Source organism: Tachyglossus aculeatus, chromosome 8 (assembly GCF_015852505.1).
Source record: "Tachyglossus aculeatus isolate mTacAcu1 chromosome 8, mTacAcu1.pri, whole genome shotgun sequence".
Classification (NCBI taxonomy): Eukaryota; Metazoa; Chordata; class Mammalia; order Monotremata; family Tachyglossidae; genus Tachyglossus; species Tachyglossus aculeatus.
In genome coordinates this window covers 25,466,221-25,480,190 of record NC_052073.1, presented here as the reverse complement: position 1 = coordinate 25,480,190, position 13,970 = coordinate 25,466,221, and the positions used below count along the sequence as shown (strand labels likewise).

The 13,970-nt window shown below is 56.8% G+C and overlaps 1 protein-coding gene and 1 long non-coding RNA gene across 5 annotated transcripts in view; one reads left to right on the top strand and one right to left on the bottom strand.

The window, feature by feature from the left end:
* The window catches only part of PLCG1 (phospholipase C gamma 1), an 88,142-nt gene extending 77,356 nt beyond the window's left edge, over positions 1–10,786 (top strand). The window contains exons 26-32 of one of the 3 annotated variants that reach the window (XM_038749960.1): positions 1,032–1,256; positions 2,717–2,865; positions 5,847–5,961; positions 6,474–6,635; positions 8,116–8,204; positions 8,572–8,759; positions 10,706–10,786. In XM_038749960.1, the coding sequence (XP_038605888.1) occupies positions 1,032–1,256; positions 2,717–2,865; positions 5,847–5,961; positions 6,474–6,635; positions 8,116–8,204; positions 8,572–8,759; positions 10,706–10,748 (971 nt within the window). In that variant the 3' untranslated portion in view covers positions 10,749–10,786. The remainder of the gene's footprint in view (positions 1–1,031; positions 1,257–2,716; positions 2,866–5,846; positions 5,962–6,473; positions 6,636–8,115; positions 8,205–8,571; positions 8,760–10,705) is intronic. The other 2 variants (XM_038749962.1, XM_038749961.1) reach the window with 2 other exon arrangements.
* Positions 10,787–11,116: 330 nt separating this feature from the next.
* LOC119931347 lies at positions 11,117–13,970 on the bottom strand. 2 transcript variants are annotated; one of them, XR_005452129.1, is made up of 4 exons: positions 13,780–13,970; positions 13,473–13,613; positions 12,025–12,143; positions 11,117–11,188 (listed from the first exon to the last, which is right to left on the bottom strand). It is a non-coding gene; the product is annotated as an uncharacterized LOC119931347 (long non-coding RNA). The 2 variants fall into 2 exon arrangements; XR_005452128.1 differs by lacking the exon at positions 11,117–11,188 and having other exon boundaries at positions 11,913–12,143.

Below are 13,970 nucleotides of genomic sequence, written 5' to 3'. Positions count from 1 at the left end.
CCCCAGGGGAGGGGCTGCCATGCCGAGGCCTCGACCCCTGCCTCTTAAACCGGGGCCGGGGCCTGAGAACCCCTGGCATTGGTCTCTGACTCGGTGGGGCTCAGGTGGGAGAGGCTTCAGGAAGGTCTGGCAGTTTGGGGGGGGCGGTGGGGCTGGTCAGCGGGATAGGGGGAATCTCTTCCACCACTCCCAGGATAGGAGGATCCCATCCACCACTCCCAGGAGAGACTTCGCTCTGCTTGGAGGCTCCCAGGGACTTGTTAGAGATGTGGAATGAGTGAGGCTGGAGTCCAGTTTGTTCATCAGGACTCGGCGGGTGGGTGGCAGGCAGAAATGGCGACTTGGCCCCCAACTGCTGGCTCAGGGCCCCCTCGGTTCAAGCTGGGCTGTGAGGCCTCCAGTTCCCCTCTCCCCCGAAGTTGTGGGCGGGACCCCCAGCCTTGACCATCCCAGCAGTGTGGCCTAGGGGAAAGAGCCTGGTCCTGGGAGTCAGAGGATCTGGATTCTAATCCTGGCTCTGTCACATGTCTGCTGTGTGGCCTTGGGCAAGTCACTGCACTTCTCGACACCTCAGTTACCTCCTCTCTAAAATGGGGATTAAATCCTTCTCCCTCCTACTTAGAATTTGAGCCCCATGTGGGACAGGGACTGTGTCCAACCTGATTAACCTGTATCTGCCCCGGTGCTTAGAACAGTGCTTGGCGCATAGTAAGCGCTTAACAAATACAAATGTTATTTCGATTATAATAGCAGTAATAAGACCCATCAGCAACCAAGTAGCCTCCAGTGGAGCGAGGGGTTTCCTGGGCAGGGTGGGTGAGAAGGGAGAAAGATTCCCCCATTGAAGTCCTGCTGACCAGCTCGACTTCCCGCCCCCCCCAACCAACGAAGATCTGTCAGACACTCCCAAGAGCCACCTTCCCTGCCCCATGCAGAACGAAGCTTCGGCTCTCCCGGGTGAGAAGCAGGGGGCTTTGAGCCGAGGGTCCGAGGGGAGGTGCCAGGGCAGTGAGCCGGTCCCATCCCCACAGAGATCGGCACGGAGAGGGCCTGCTACAGGGACATGTCCTCCTTCCCCGAGACCAAGGCCGAGAAGTACGTGAACAAGAGCAAAGGCAAGAAGTTCCTGCAATACAACCGGCTGCAGCTATCCCGTATATACCCCAAAGGCCAGCGCCTCGACTCTTCCAACTACGACCCCCTGCCCATGTGGATCTGCGGCAGCCAGCTTGTCGCCCTCAACTTCCAGACCCCAGGTGGGTGCCCTGCCCTCCTCCCTCCTCCCCTGGGGAAGGTGGAGGGATGGGACCAGATGGGAGGGGGCACGGCGGGGGTCTTGGCTGGGACCCTGGATTGAGTCACGAGTGTACTAGCCCGCACGAGAGCGGATAGTGGCTTCCCTCCCAGGTAAGGTCTTCCTTTGTACCCTCCACCCTCTCCAGTCAATCTGGGGGATTAATTGAATGCCTCCCATGCACTGCACTGTCCTAAGCTCTTGTTAAAAGGCAACAGGATAGAGTTGGTAGACATGACACCTCTCCACCAGGCCCCCGTCCTCTGAGAGCACTCCATTCATTCAATTATATTTATTGAGTGCTTACTGTGTGAAGAGCACTGTATCTACGTCACAGGCTGGAGCCGCCGTCTCCACAGACCAAGTTCAGGACGGTTGTGTGTATCAGGAAGCTTAGATGTACTGAGTGCCCACTGTGTGCCAAGTGCTGTGCTGAGCATACACTGGGGGCAATGCGTTAGACCCCTTGGACACAGAGCACTGTACTGAGTGGCCCCTGAGATAGAGTATTATTCATTCATTCAGTCATTCAGTGGCATTTATTGAGCGATTACTGTGTGCAGAGCACTGTACTAAGAGCTTGGAAGGTACCATTCGGAAACAGATAGAGAGAATCCCTACCCAACAACAGACTCACAGTCTAGAAGGGGCAGACAGACAACAAAACAAAACAAGTAGACAGGCATCAACACCATCAAAACAGATAAATAGTATTATAGATATATACACATCATTAATAAAATAGAGTAATAAATATGTACAAATATACACAAGTGCTGTGGGGAGGGGTAAAGTGCTTTGCACATAGTAAGCACTTAATAAATGCCATTATTTTTATTATTAAAGGGTAGGGCAGAGGGAGGGAGTGGGATCAATGGGGAGGGGAGGAAGAGCAGAGGAAAAGGTAGGTCCTTGGAAGCATACATCAGTGGTGTTCAGCAGCCATAGTCCCTGTCTTGGAGGAGAGAGGCATAGAGTGAAATGGATTCGTCTGCTGTGTGACCTTGGGCTAGTCATTTCACTTCTCTGTGTCCTGGTTCCCTCATCTGTAAAATGGAGATTGAGACTGTGAGCCTCACCAGGGATAGGACTTATTAAGCACATAGTAAGTGCTTAACAAATACCACAATTATTAAACGGGTGGTACAGCAGTGACATGAACAGAGAATGAGGGCATCTTGGGAAACTTGGAGGAGGGGCGGACTCGGCGAAGACCTCCCGGGTGGGCTGATGTTTATACCAGTCAGAGGGGAGAGGCTGAGGGGGTGGGGGGGTCAAGCAGGGGTCCAGAGGGCGAGCCCCAGAGGAGCACAGCGGTGGAGCCGGGGTTGGGGCGTGGGGGTGCCGGGAGCCGACGGTCCGGGGCGGCGGCGTGGGCGTGGGTGGACGCGGGCACCACTGCAGCCCCTCCCCTGCCCGCAGACAAGCCCATGCAGATGAACCAGGCGCTGTTCATGTCCAGCGGCCGTTGCGGCTACGTGATGCAGCCCTGCAGCATGCGCGACGACGTCTTCGACCCCTTCGACAAGAACAGCCTCCGCGGCCTCGAGTCGTGGACCATTAACATCGAGGTGGGTGTTGGGGTCACCCCCGGCCCTGCTCGCTGCCCCCGATCCGAGGACGCTGAGCACAGGCCTGGGAGGTCTAATCCCGGCTCCGCCACTTGTCTGCTGTGTGACCTTGGGCAACACGCTTCACTTCTTCGTGCCTCAGTTACCCCATCTGTAAAAATGGAGATTAAGACTGTGAGCCCCGTGTGGGGCAGGGACTGTGTCCAACCTGACTGTGTTGAGATTCTCTAGAAGCGGCATGGCTCAGTTGAAAGAGCCCGGGCTTAGGAGTCAGAGGTCATGGGTTCAAATCCTGCCTCTGCCACTTGTCAGCTGTGTGACTTTGGGCAAGTCACTTAACTTCTCTGGGCCTCGGTTACCTCTTCTGTAAAGTGGAGATTAAGACTGTGAGCCTCCCGTGGGACAACCTGATCACCTTGTATCCTCCCCAGTGCTAGAACAGTGCTTTGCGCATAGTAAGCGCTTAACAAATACCAAAATTATTATTATTGTTATTGTGCCCATCCCAGCACTTAGCACAGTGCCTGGCACATAGTAAGTGCTTAAAAAATACCATTATTATTATTAGCCTCGCCTGGGGCCAGGGATGCCTGTGTCCATGTGGCTGACAGGTCCTGCTAAACGGAGGCTCTGTTCCCAGAGGTGGACCAGTCCAGACCCAGTCAGGGACTCCTGGCCCTGCTGCTGAGGAGTGGCCAGCTGGGGCTGGTGGTTTGTCCATCTGGGCCTCCATCTCTCACCAACTAGGGGCCCAACTTCAGGCCTGGGCTTTGGGCTTGGGGCCTCAGCGGGTGGGATGGAAAGCCTGCAGCTGCTAGATGACCTCTTTGGGGCTCTTTGCCATGGTATCATAGTGCCCGGGTCCTGGGGGAGAGAGGAGCAAGTTGGCACTGGCTCAGACACCCCCCCCCACCTCCCCACCCCAGAGCTTGCAGCCCCCCAGGGCCAGCCCTGGCCACCATCAAACCCTTCCGGCACCACCTGCCTTGAGTGAAGGAGGCAGCGGGGTCTTAAGAGGAATCTGCCCTCTAGACGGTAAACTAGTTGTGGGCAGGAAACGTGTTATATTGTACTCCCCCGAGTGCTTAGGACAGGGCTCTGCATACAGTAAGTGCTCAATAAATACGATCGATTGGTCTGCCCCAGCTGAAAGGGGGCCAAGCCTCTTGTCAGGGCCCGCTGTAGGAGGTTTACTAATGGGAGTAGGGGAGCGGGGGAGACCGGGGATGGGTCTGAGAGGGGTGGCCTGCAGGGATGGGGGAACGGAGAGCGGATGGAGTGGCTGTGGGAAAGGGGAGAGGGAGCGAGCCGTGAAGGAGAGCTGAGAGGCCTTGTTCAAGGAGAGGAGTCAGGGGCTCCCAAAACTAGCCCGGGAGCTGGAAGAGGCATTGGCCGGGGGCTCGGGCCACCAAGTTGGCTCCTTGGTTGGTTCCTCTGTAGCCCAGAGGGCAAGCAGCCAGGGCGGTGGCTGTCGGCGGGCCCGGCGCAGCATTCCCCGACACCAGCAGAGGGCAGGCGGCGCCAACAACTGCCACTGACCAGGCCCAAGGCTGCACTGCACTCCTGCCCCTCAGTAATAATAATAATAATAATAATAATAATAATGATGGCATTTATTAAGCGCTTACTATGTGCAAAGCGCTGTTCTAAGCGCTGGGGAGGTTACAGGGTGATCAGGTTGTCCCACGGGGGGCTCACAGTCTTAATCCCCATTTTCCAGATGAGGTAACTGAGGCCCAGAGAAGTGAAGCGACTTGCCCAGAGTCACACAGCTGACAATCGGTGGAGCTGGGATTTGAACCCATGACCTCTGACTCCAAAGCCCGGGCTCCTTCCACCGAGCCACGCTGCTTCTCAGTAGCGGGGCTCAAGACCCACCAGGGAGCACGTTTCCTGTCAGTTTTTGGCCCACAGGGTACCCCGGCTGGAATTCTGTCCCCTTTCCAGTGGGTCGCTTGGTTTAATATTGGTTATTGAGAAGCAGCGTGGCTCAGTGGAAACAGCCCGGACTTTGGAGTCAGAGGTCATGGGTTCAAATCCCGGCTCCACCGATTGTCAGCTGTGTGGCTTTGAGCAAGTCACTTAACTTCTCTGCGCCTCAGTTACCTCATCTGTAAAATGGGGATTGACTGTGAGCCCCCTGTGGGACAACCTGATCACCTTGTAACCTCCCCAGCGCTTAGAATAGTGCTTTGCACAAAGTAAGCACTTAATAAATACCATCATCATTATTATTATTATTCATTCATTCATTCAATCATATTTATTGAGTGCTTACTGTGTGCAGAGCACTGGACTAAGTGCTTGGGAAGTACAAGTTGGCAGCATATAGAGATGGTTCCTACCCAACAGGCTCACAGTCTAGAAGGGGATGAGCTGAGTGCAAGTTAAGCAGTAGTGGGGGACACAAGAGGAGCGGTAGGACACAGTCCCAGCCCCACACATGGTCCAAGAGGGAGAGAGAGCAAGGATTTGCCCCCATTTTACAGATGAGGAAATGGAAGCTCAGAGCAGTTAGGTGACTTGCCTCAAGTCACACAGCAGACCAGTGGCGGAACTTGGAGTAAAACCCTGATGCCCTGTCTCCCGGCCTGGACTTTTCCCACTAGGACACGCTGCCTCCCGGACACCCGCTCCATCTCCCCTCACCTCCTGGGAGGACACCTTGGGGGCCGTCACCTGTGTCCTTGGTTCTCTGGCTTGCCAATGTAACCTGGACTCCTCCGACCAAGCCCAGTTTGGAACTGCTCTTCTTCCCTCCCTCTCTCCTGCCTCTTCCTTCCCTTTTTCCCTCTTCCTCTCCCTTCTCCCCTCCCTCCCTTGTGCCAGGTGGGCAGTGCCAGGGCTGCCGTGCCAAAGAGCACAGTGTTTCCACAGCCCCGGCACCATAGCGGGCAGGGTTGGAGGCCCAAGGGTGGAGCAGTCGTGTTGCTGTGGGGGTGGGAGAGAACCATCTTTGATTCCCTTTCCGCTTCTGGCAGGTCCTGGGGGCTCGGCATCTCCCCAAGAATGGCAGGGGCATCGTGTGCCCATTTGTGGAGATCGAGGTGTCTGGGGCCGACTATGACAACGCCAAGCAGAAGACAGAATTTGTGGGTGAGTCCCTAGCGTGTGGATGGTGGTGGGGTGCCAGGAGGGTACCGAGGCAGCAGGAGGACAGAGGAGGGCAGTGGAAGGGGGGGCCTTGCCCGGATTGTAACTTCACCCATGCTAGCCCGGTCCGATCCCCGACAGTGCTCTTCTGGGCACTGGAAACATGTTTCCCCCAATGCTGGCCAGAGAGGAGAGGGGGCCGGCAGGCCAGGCAGAGTGTGTCCGTCTGTCAGTCAGTCTTATTTATTGAGTGCTTACTGTGTGCAGAGCACTGTACTAAGGATTTGGGAGATTATAACAATGTAAGAGACACACTCTCTACCCACAGTGAGCTTAAGGTCTAGAGGGACTGTATTCCTTGAGCGGCTTCCAGCTCCTTCCTAGGGACCTTGAGGGAAGAGTAACTGGGCCTTGTGGGGCTCAGGAAGGGAAGGAGAGAGCAAGAAGGGACCAGACCTGGTTACAGCACACACACCCCCAACCCCTGTCTGTCTGTCTCTCGTCCCTGAAAATAGTGGACAACGGTCTGAACCCCGTATGGCCCCCCAAGCCCTTCCAGTTCCAGATCATCAACCCCGAGTTTGCCTTCCTGCGCTTCGTCGTGTACGAAGAGGACATGTTCAGTGACCAAAACTTCCTGGCCCAAGCCACATTCCTGGTGAAAGGACTGAAATCAGGTGAGGCGTGGGCCTCAGGGCCGGGCGCAGATGGGCTGTGAGTCCTCCAGCAGTCTCTGCAAGTTCACTTTCTCTGGGGCAACGGGTCCATCAGAGCTCTCGCCCTAGGCTCGTTGGTCACTGAGTTTGCTGGGCCGGGCCGGCCTGGCAGTTGCCTGCCAGGTCCTGAAGGATCCCATCCCCACTGTGGGCAGCAAATCGAGGGCTGGAAGTGGGGCATGGAGAAGGGCTAAGAGCCAGAAGCCCTTCTGTGGGTCAGGCCGTGCCAGAGGCTACCATCATGGCTGCTTCCTACAGTTAGGGCATGGGTCTGTGCTGACCACCCACCGGGAGCCTGAGGGCTCCGCTCACCTTCTCGGGGGGTAGTCCCGAGTCCCGGGTCCGGCCTGACCACCAGTGACCAGAAGTGACCCTCACATGGCCACTGGGCCTCCGCCATCCGCGATTTTGCCAGTAGTGCCAGAATAGGCTGTGGCTGTTGGCCCAGGGTTGTCGTCTCTGGGGAGGAGCTGGCCGAGGCCGGGGACTGTCTGCCCTTCCCTCTTCAGCTGGCTGGACTAGGCCTCGGGGGAGAAATGAGGGCCACAGAGATAGTGCCCTCTTTAACAGCCAATAGCCCCGCCACCCTCCCCTGGCAAAGAGCCCTCAGAGCTGGCAAGGCCGCCTCTTTGCCATCTCACGGGCTCTTCCAGGAGCGTCGCTTGTGCTCGTTCAGTCCTCCAACTTGGGACCGTTTGGGGGTCCTGTGAGCACCCTGCCCTCCCATTCTCAGTGGCTGAGGTGCAGAGCTAGAATAAATGGCAGCTTCCTGCAGTATAAAAAGCCCTTTAGTTTCCCTGAAGGGAGGGTGTGGTACTGTGCTGGTAGCATCCCCCATCAGCAATCCAGACGAAGCACGGGCAGATCCCCGCGGCCCGGGTCCACGAGGTTTTTCGTTCGTATGATCGGCGCTCATGCTAGTGTGGAAGTGAGTCAGGGTGTGCTACCCATCCGGGCAGGTTTGTCAGTTGATCGAATTTATTGAGTGCTTACTGTGTGCAGAGCACTGTACTAGACACTTGGGAAAGTACGATATAACTGACATGTTCACTGCCCACAGCGAGCTTACAGTCTAGAGGACTGTTTGGTTTGGGACTCAGACTCCAGCAGTCGAGTCAGGCTGGGGCCCCTGGCTCATGAGGGGCCTCTGGGGCCAAGCCCCTTGCTGCCATGGTAAATGGGGTTCTGGTTACCATCCAGAGAACCAAAGTTTCGTGCCCTGGGGCCATGTCTGCCTGCTTTGGTGGGGAGGGGGCAGGAGGGCAGGCTGGGCACCACTGCTCCACTACCCGCTCCCCTTGGTGAGCTGCCCTAACAGCCACAGGAAACGTCGTCTGGGTGATGGGGTGGGAGAGAGATGGAGGGCAATTAGGGACGGGGGAGAGACGGGGGTGGCCCAGGGAGACCCAGTTCTTACGTTGGCTGGGGCTCGGGCTTGCAGGGTACAGAGCGGTGCCCCTGAAGAACAACTACAGCGAGGACTTGGAATTGGCTTCCCTCCTCATCAAGATCAACATCTACCCGGCCAAGGTGAGCCCACCCCGTCCTGACTTGAGGGGCCGCGTGTCTGTCTCAGGGCAGGGTCCCTCGCTGCCTGCCAGGTGCTGGGGGACCCCATCCCCGCCATGGGGAGCAAATCGCGGGCTGGAGCAGGGTGGGGGAGCAGGGCTGTGGGCCGGAGCCCTTCCGCAGGTCGGGCCGTGCCAGAGGCTACAATCGTGACCGCTTCCTGCGGCCAGGGGATGGGTCTGTGCCGACCACCCTCTGGGAGCCGGGGGGCTCTGCTCACCTACTCAGGTGGGGTCCCGGGTCCGGCCTGATGGCCAGTGACTCGCGGCCCCCCCAGGCCTCCCCCTCCCGCCAGTGACCACCCGGTGCCGTGTCTTGCCGTCTAAAGCAGGAGAATGGCGAGCTGAGCCAGTTCAGCCCCGCGTCCCTGCGAGAGCGGGGTAGCGACTCCTCGGGCCAGCTCCTCAACAGCCGGCCCCGCGTGGGCTCCTTCGAAGCCCGCTACCAGCAGCCGTTTGAGGACTTCCGCCTCTCCCCGGAGCAGCTGGCCGAGCACTTCGAGGTCCGGGAGCGAAGGTGAGCGCTGCGGAGGCCAAGCTGGCCCTCCTGGCCCGCCCTTCCTACAGGAGGTGGCTTGGGGCCGGGGCTGAGAGGGAGTTGTGGATGGATGGATGGATGGATGGATGGACGGACGGACGGACAATGCCAGGGCCAGGGAAACTCCCTGCCTGGGAGACTGGTTGCTTCAGCAATTGTAGGCCTTCATTACAAACCTGGCTGCAGTGGGATGCAGGTTTCAAGGTTCAGGCCTGTTTCTCCTCGCCGTCCCCACCGATGCCCACTCTTCCTAGCTCTGGTGGACATTCCTCGGAGGGCAGGGAGCCGGACATACCGGTCATCTCAGCTCCCCGTGTGCCGTAATAGTAATAATTATGATAGCAATGGTACTTGTCAAGTGCTTACTAAAGTGCTTAACTCTTCTAAGCACTGGGGTAGATACAAGTTGATCAGGTTGGACACAGTCCCTGTCCCACATCTCCATTTCACAGGTGAGGGAACTGAGGCACAGAGAAGTTAAGTGACTTAACCAAGGTTACAGAGCAAACAGGTAGCAGAGCTAGGATTAGAATCCGGGTCCTCTGACACCCAAACCAGTGCTCTATCCACTAGGCCACGCCGCTTCTCACTGCCTTAGCCAGGACATGACCCGTTGATGTTTTGTTTTATTTCTGTACGGTATTTCTTAAACGCTTACTGTGTGTCAAGCGCTGTTCTAAGCGCTGGAGTAGATACAAGTTCATCGGTCGGATGCAGTCTAGGTAAGAGGGAAAACAGGCTTAAATTTTGAAATTTTAAAAACTATCCAGGTTGTGTGCGAAAGTAGGCTGTCACCATTGTATTGTATCTTTTTTATGGTATTTCTTAAATGCTTGCTGCGTCAAATACTACTTTAAGCACTGGGGTAGATATGGGTTCATTCATTCATTCAATCGTATTTATTGAGCGCTTACTGTGTGCAGAGCACTGTACTAAGCACTTGGGAAGTACAAGTTGGCAACATATAGAGATGGTCCCTACCCAACAGCAGGCTCACAGTCTAGAAGGGGGAGACAGAGAACAAAACAAAACATATTAAAATAAAATAAATAGAATAAATATGTACAAATAAAATAGAGTAATAAATACATACAATATATATACATATATACAGGTGCTGTGGGGAGGGGAAGGAGGTAAGGCGGGGGGGACGGGGAAGGGGAGAAGGGGGAGAGGAAGGAGGGGGCTCAGTCTGGGAAGGCCTCCTGGAGGAGGTGAGCTTTCAGTAGGGCTTTGAAGGGAGGAGGAGAACCCTTTGAAGGGTTCATCAGGTTGGCACAGTCCCTGTCCCACATTGTGAGCCCCACGTGGGACAGGGACTGTGTCCAACCCGATTTCCTGGTATCCACCCCAGCACTTAGTACAGTGCCTGGCACACAGTAAGTGCTTAACAAATACCACAATTCTTTTTATTACTGTAATTGTTATTATTATTCAAGTAGGAGGGAAAAATGGGTTTAAATTTTGGAACTTAAAACTATCCAGGCCCTGTGGGAAAGTAGGCCGGGGTTGTCTTTAACCAAGCCCATCCCAGCTTCCTTCCCAGGGGGTCCTCCAGAGCGAGTTGAGGCCGGTCTAGATCCATGTTCCCTGGAGGCAGCTGGAAAAAAAAAAACCTGTCTCTCCCTTCCTGCTGCTCCGAGGGCAGGGATGGGGAGAGGGCAGAAGCGCCGGATGAATGGAAGCCATAGGGCCTCCCCTATGGGGCAGGTCAGCACTCCAGAAATAGTTGACGAGGCGGCTCATGGGGATTTGGATGGACACCCCTGACCAGTGGCCCCGGTGCCCAGTCCCCTGCCGATGGCCCCTCCACTGCCCATCGTGTCAGCCGGACAGCCATTACGCCAGGACGGGCCTCCACGAGCCGGCCCGGTGTGCCGCCTGTCCGGCCGCGTGAGCTTCCTCTCCCTCTGTCTCTCGCCTAGGGCCTTGCGGAGGACCAGAGTCAACGGAGATAATCGCCTCTAGCCTCTGCGCCGCTCCCCGAGACGCGCCGGCCCCTGCCCGCCCGCCCCCCGCCGGGGCCAGGGAGGGTCCTGGAATGCTGCAAACTGGTTTCTATGGAAACGGCATTGCTCTGGCCTACTTTTGGGCAGCGTTTCTGGTTTCTTTGCCCCAGGTCACCGTTCCAACAGAGACACTAAACAAAAACCAAGCCATTAATGAAACATATTCCTGTATATAGCCTGGGCCCCTCCCTCTGCCCCCTCGCTGCCCACACGGCCCAAACCCCGGCCGCCCCAGTGGGAGGGGGCGGGGGCGGACCGGAGCCTGCCCGTGCCGCCGTCTTGGACGTCTCCTCGGTGGCGGCGGCAGCTTCGGTCACCCGGGAGCTTCCCGCAGCTCGCCGAGCACGGACGACGGGCGAGCCTGAACGTGGGGCCTTCCCGCATCCGGGACCCGCTAAGCTGAACAACAAAGAGAAGTTTACAAGGTCCTGTAGCTTTAAACGCCGGAAGAGGAGCCCCCACAGGCTTAATGAAGTGGGGCCCCTACATCAGCCGGTCTCGGCAGCCCGCCAGGAGGTGCTTGGCCCTCGCCCCCGGAGCCCAGGGGGAGTGTCCTTGGGCGCGGGGGTCTTCAAGATTAGGCCCTAGACCACCACCCTGTGGGCCAAGCACAGACCTCGGACATCCAAGGGTCTATAGGAGAACATTAGTATCAGTATTCTAAGGGAGGGAGGTGACTAAATTATTGACCATGCCCTCCTTGGCCAGCTCAGCCATGTCAGTTGCTCCTGACTGAGCAGGGGTGCGGGCTGGGAACGTACGGCCCACACTTACAGCTCTGGCCCTCCCCTCCCCTGCCCTCTGAGGGACAGTGGTGGCTGTCTGTCTTCTGAGGGCGGGGGTGGTCTTGGATTCATGGCTTAAGGCAGCCAGGGGTGGAGGTGAGCACATCCTTTGTTTTTTCCAGGGGGAAAGAGGATGTTCTTTGGGTGGAGGGAGTCTTGTGAGGAACAAAGAGGGGAGGGAGCTTCATCCTGGGGCGGGGGATGAAGGGCTCGGCTCCCCAGGCTGGGCTGGGCGCTCGGCTCAGATTGTGGCTTCTGTAGCCCCCCTATCAGTGGCCATCAGCCTTGAGCAGGGTAAGCTGCTGTCCCGCCCTTGCCAAACCACATTGTCTTTGTTTGGAAGAGGTTGGGGGCTGGGGCTGAGTGCAGTGAGGCGGGGCAGGGGGGCAAAGGGAGAGAGAGCCCTCACTTATCCCAACAGCAGGCCTTCTTACCAGGCCTCGTCCTCACCTGGCCTCCAGCTCACTGCTCTTTAGAGGACCGACAGCAAAAATAAAAGAATCCTCGGGCTCCTCTCTCCCAAAGCTTGCGTATTCTTTGCAGGGCGGGCATCTCTGCTCCTCCAGGGGCTGTAACGGGAAGGAAACGGACTGAGCCTCACTTGTTCTGCCCAAGGACGGGGCTAGCGGAGTCCTGGCCCCGCTCCTGGTTCCGGTCCCGGTTCTGCACGCTGGTTTTCCTCTGAGAACTTTCCCGAACCCGGCTGCCTCTTGCCCCCGCTGACCAGAGACAGCTTCACGTGGCCTCAGCCGAGCCTTCCAGCGCACGGTGACCTGAAATGGCCTCGGGATCTGGCCTCTCCCCTAAGGCTCTCCACAGCCACTCCACATGCCACCCCTCAACCCCAGTTCCAAACTGGTGTGCCTCCAAGGCGGAATGGCAGACAGCAGGAGATGACGAAGGCTTTAGGCTAGGGCTCCAGATCCCCTCTCTGTCCTGGGCCCGACGTAGGCTGGAGCTGTGGCGGGTGGCGGGCCGGGACCGGGACCGGGAGGGGATGGTCTGAATGGAGCCAGAGGCCACGGTGTTGCCTGGCTGCATTGGTGGCGGCCTTAAAATCCCCACCCCCACTTTTCTCCAACCAGGAAATTATTTTCTTGTCTCCAACTGGTGTGCATGTGTGTGACTAGAGCACTTCAAGCTCGTTTGGCTCATAACTGGCTGCAGGGTGGCGGTGAGAGTGGGAACAGAACGATGATGATAAGGATATTAGTTAAGTACTTTGTGTTAAGCACTGTTTTAAGCGCTGGGTTACATATAAGCTAATGAGGTTGGAGACAGGCCCTGTCCCACCTGAGGCTCGCAGTCTTTAAGTGGCAGGGAGAACAGGTATTGAACCCCCATTAGTTGTGGAAACTGAGGCACAGAGAAGTGAAGTGACTTGCCCAAGGTCACGTGGCAGGTGAGGGTCAGAGCTGGGATTAGAATCCGGATCCTCTGACTCCCAAGCCTGGGTTCTTTCCACTAGGCCAAGCTGCTGCCCGATGGGATGTCCCTCTGAGGGGTCTGTTTGTCCCGGTGGGCTCACTGCTCAAGACACAGCAGAAGAGCACGCATGAGCCCACGCGTGGCCTTTGCCCAGCCTGATAAGCAGGTATCTTCCCCTCACCTCCCCCAGCGCTTAGTACAGTGCTTAGCATTCAGTAGGTGCTTAACAAATACCATCGTTCTCATAGGCACAGCTAGCCGGGTCTAGGATCCAGGTGGTCTGATTCCCAGAGCAGACGGCGTGCCCGTGGTGGGCAGCAGCCATCAGATGGTCCCCGTCCAAGCTTCCACCCTCGGAGGCTGGCAACTCCTGGCTTAAATTTAGCAAGGAGCCTGGGCAGAGCCAGGCCCGGCACCCTGACTTCAGAGGAACGAATAAGAGGTGAAGAAAAGGTTTTGTATCACGTCACCTGTTGGCCTCCGTGGAGATGTGGCACTGTGGCCTTGGGCCCTTGGAAGAATCCAGACCGGTCACGTAGAACGGTGGAAACAGCCAGGAAGACTGAGAGTGCAGCTTCGATGTCAATCAGCGTGGGTCGGATCGTTTTCCACTCGGGTCGATTTGTACGTTAGCGTGAGAGAGAGAGAGAGAACAGTCTGATGCCACCGGTGACAGGGAGAGGTCGGTCGCTACGGAGCGGGGTGATGGGTCAGATCAGGTCACAAAATGAACTTTGTTCACTGATTTTGACAAATTTCATTTTTCTGAATAAATACCTCAGTTTCCTAGCAGGTCTTCCAGGGGGTGTTGTTTTGTCAGAGAGACGAAGCGGTGCTTCCACGCAGGTCCTTGGCTGAAGGGGGTGACAGTCCCTCCAAAGCAGAAAACGTAGCCATGCATATAATAATGATAACAGTAATAAATTGTGGTGTTTGTTAAGCACCTACTATGTAGCAGGCACTGTACT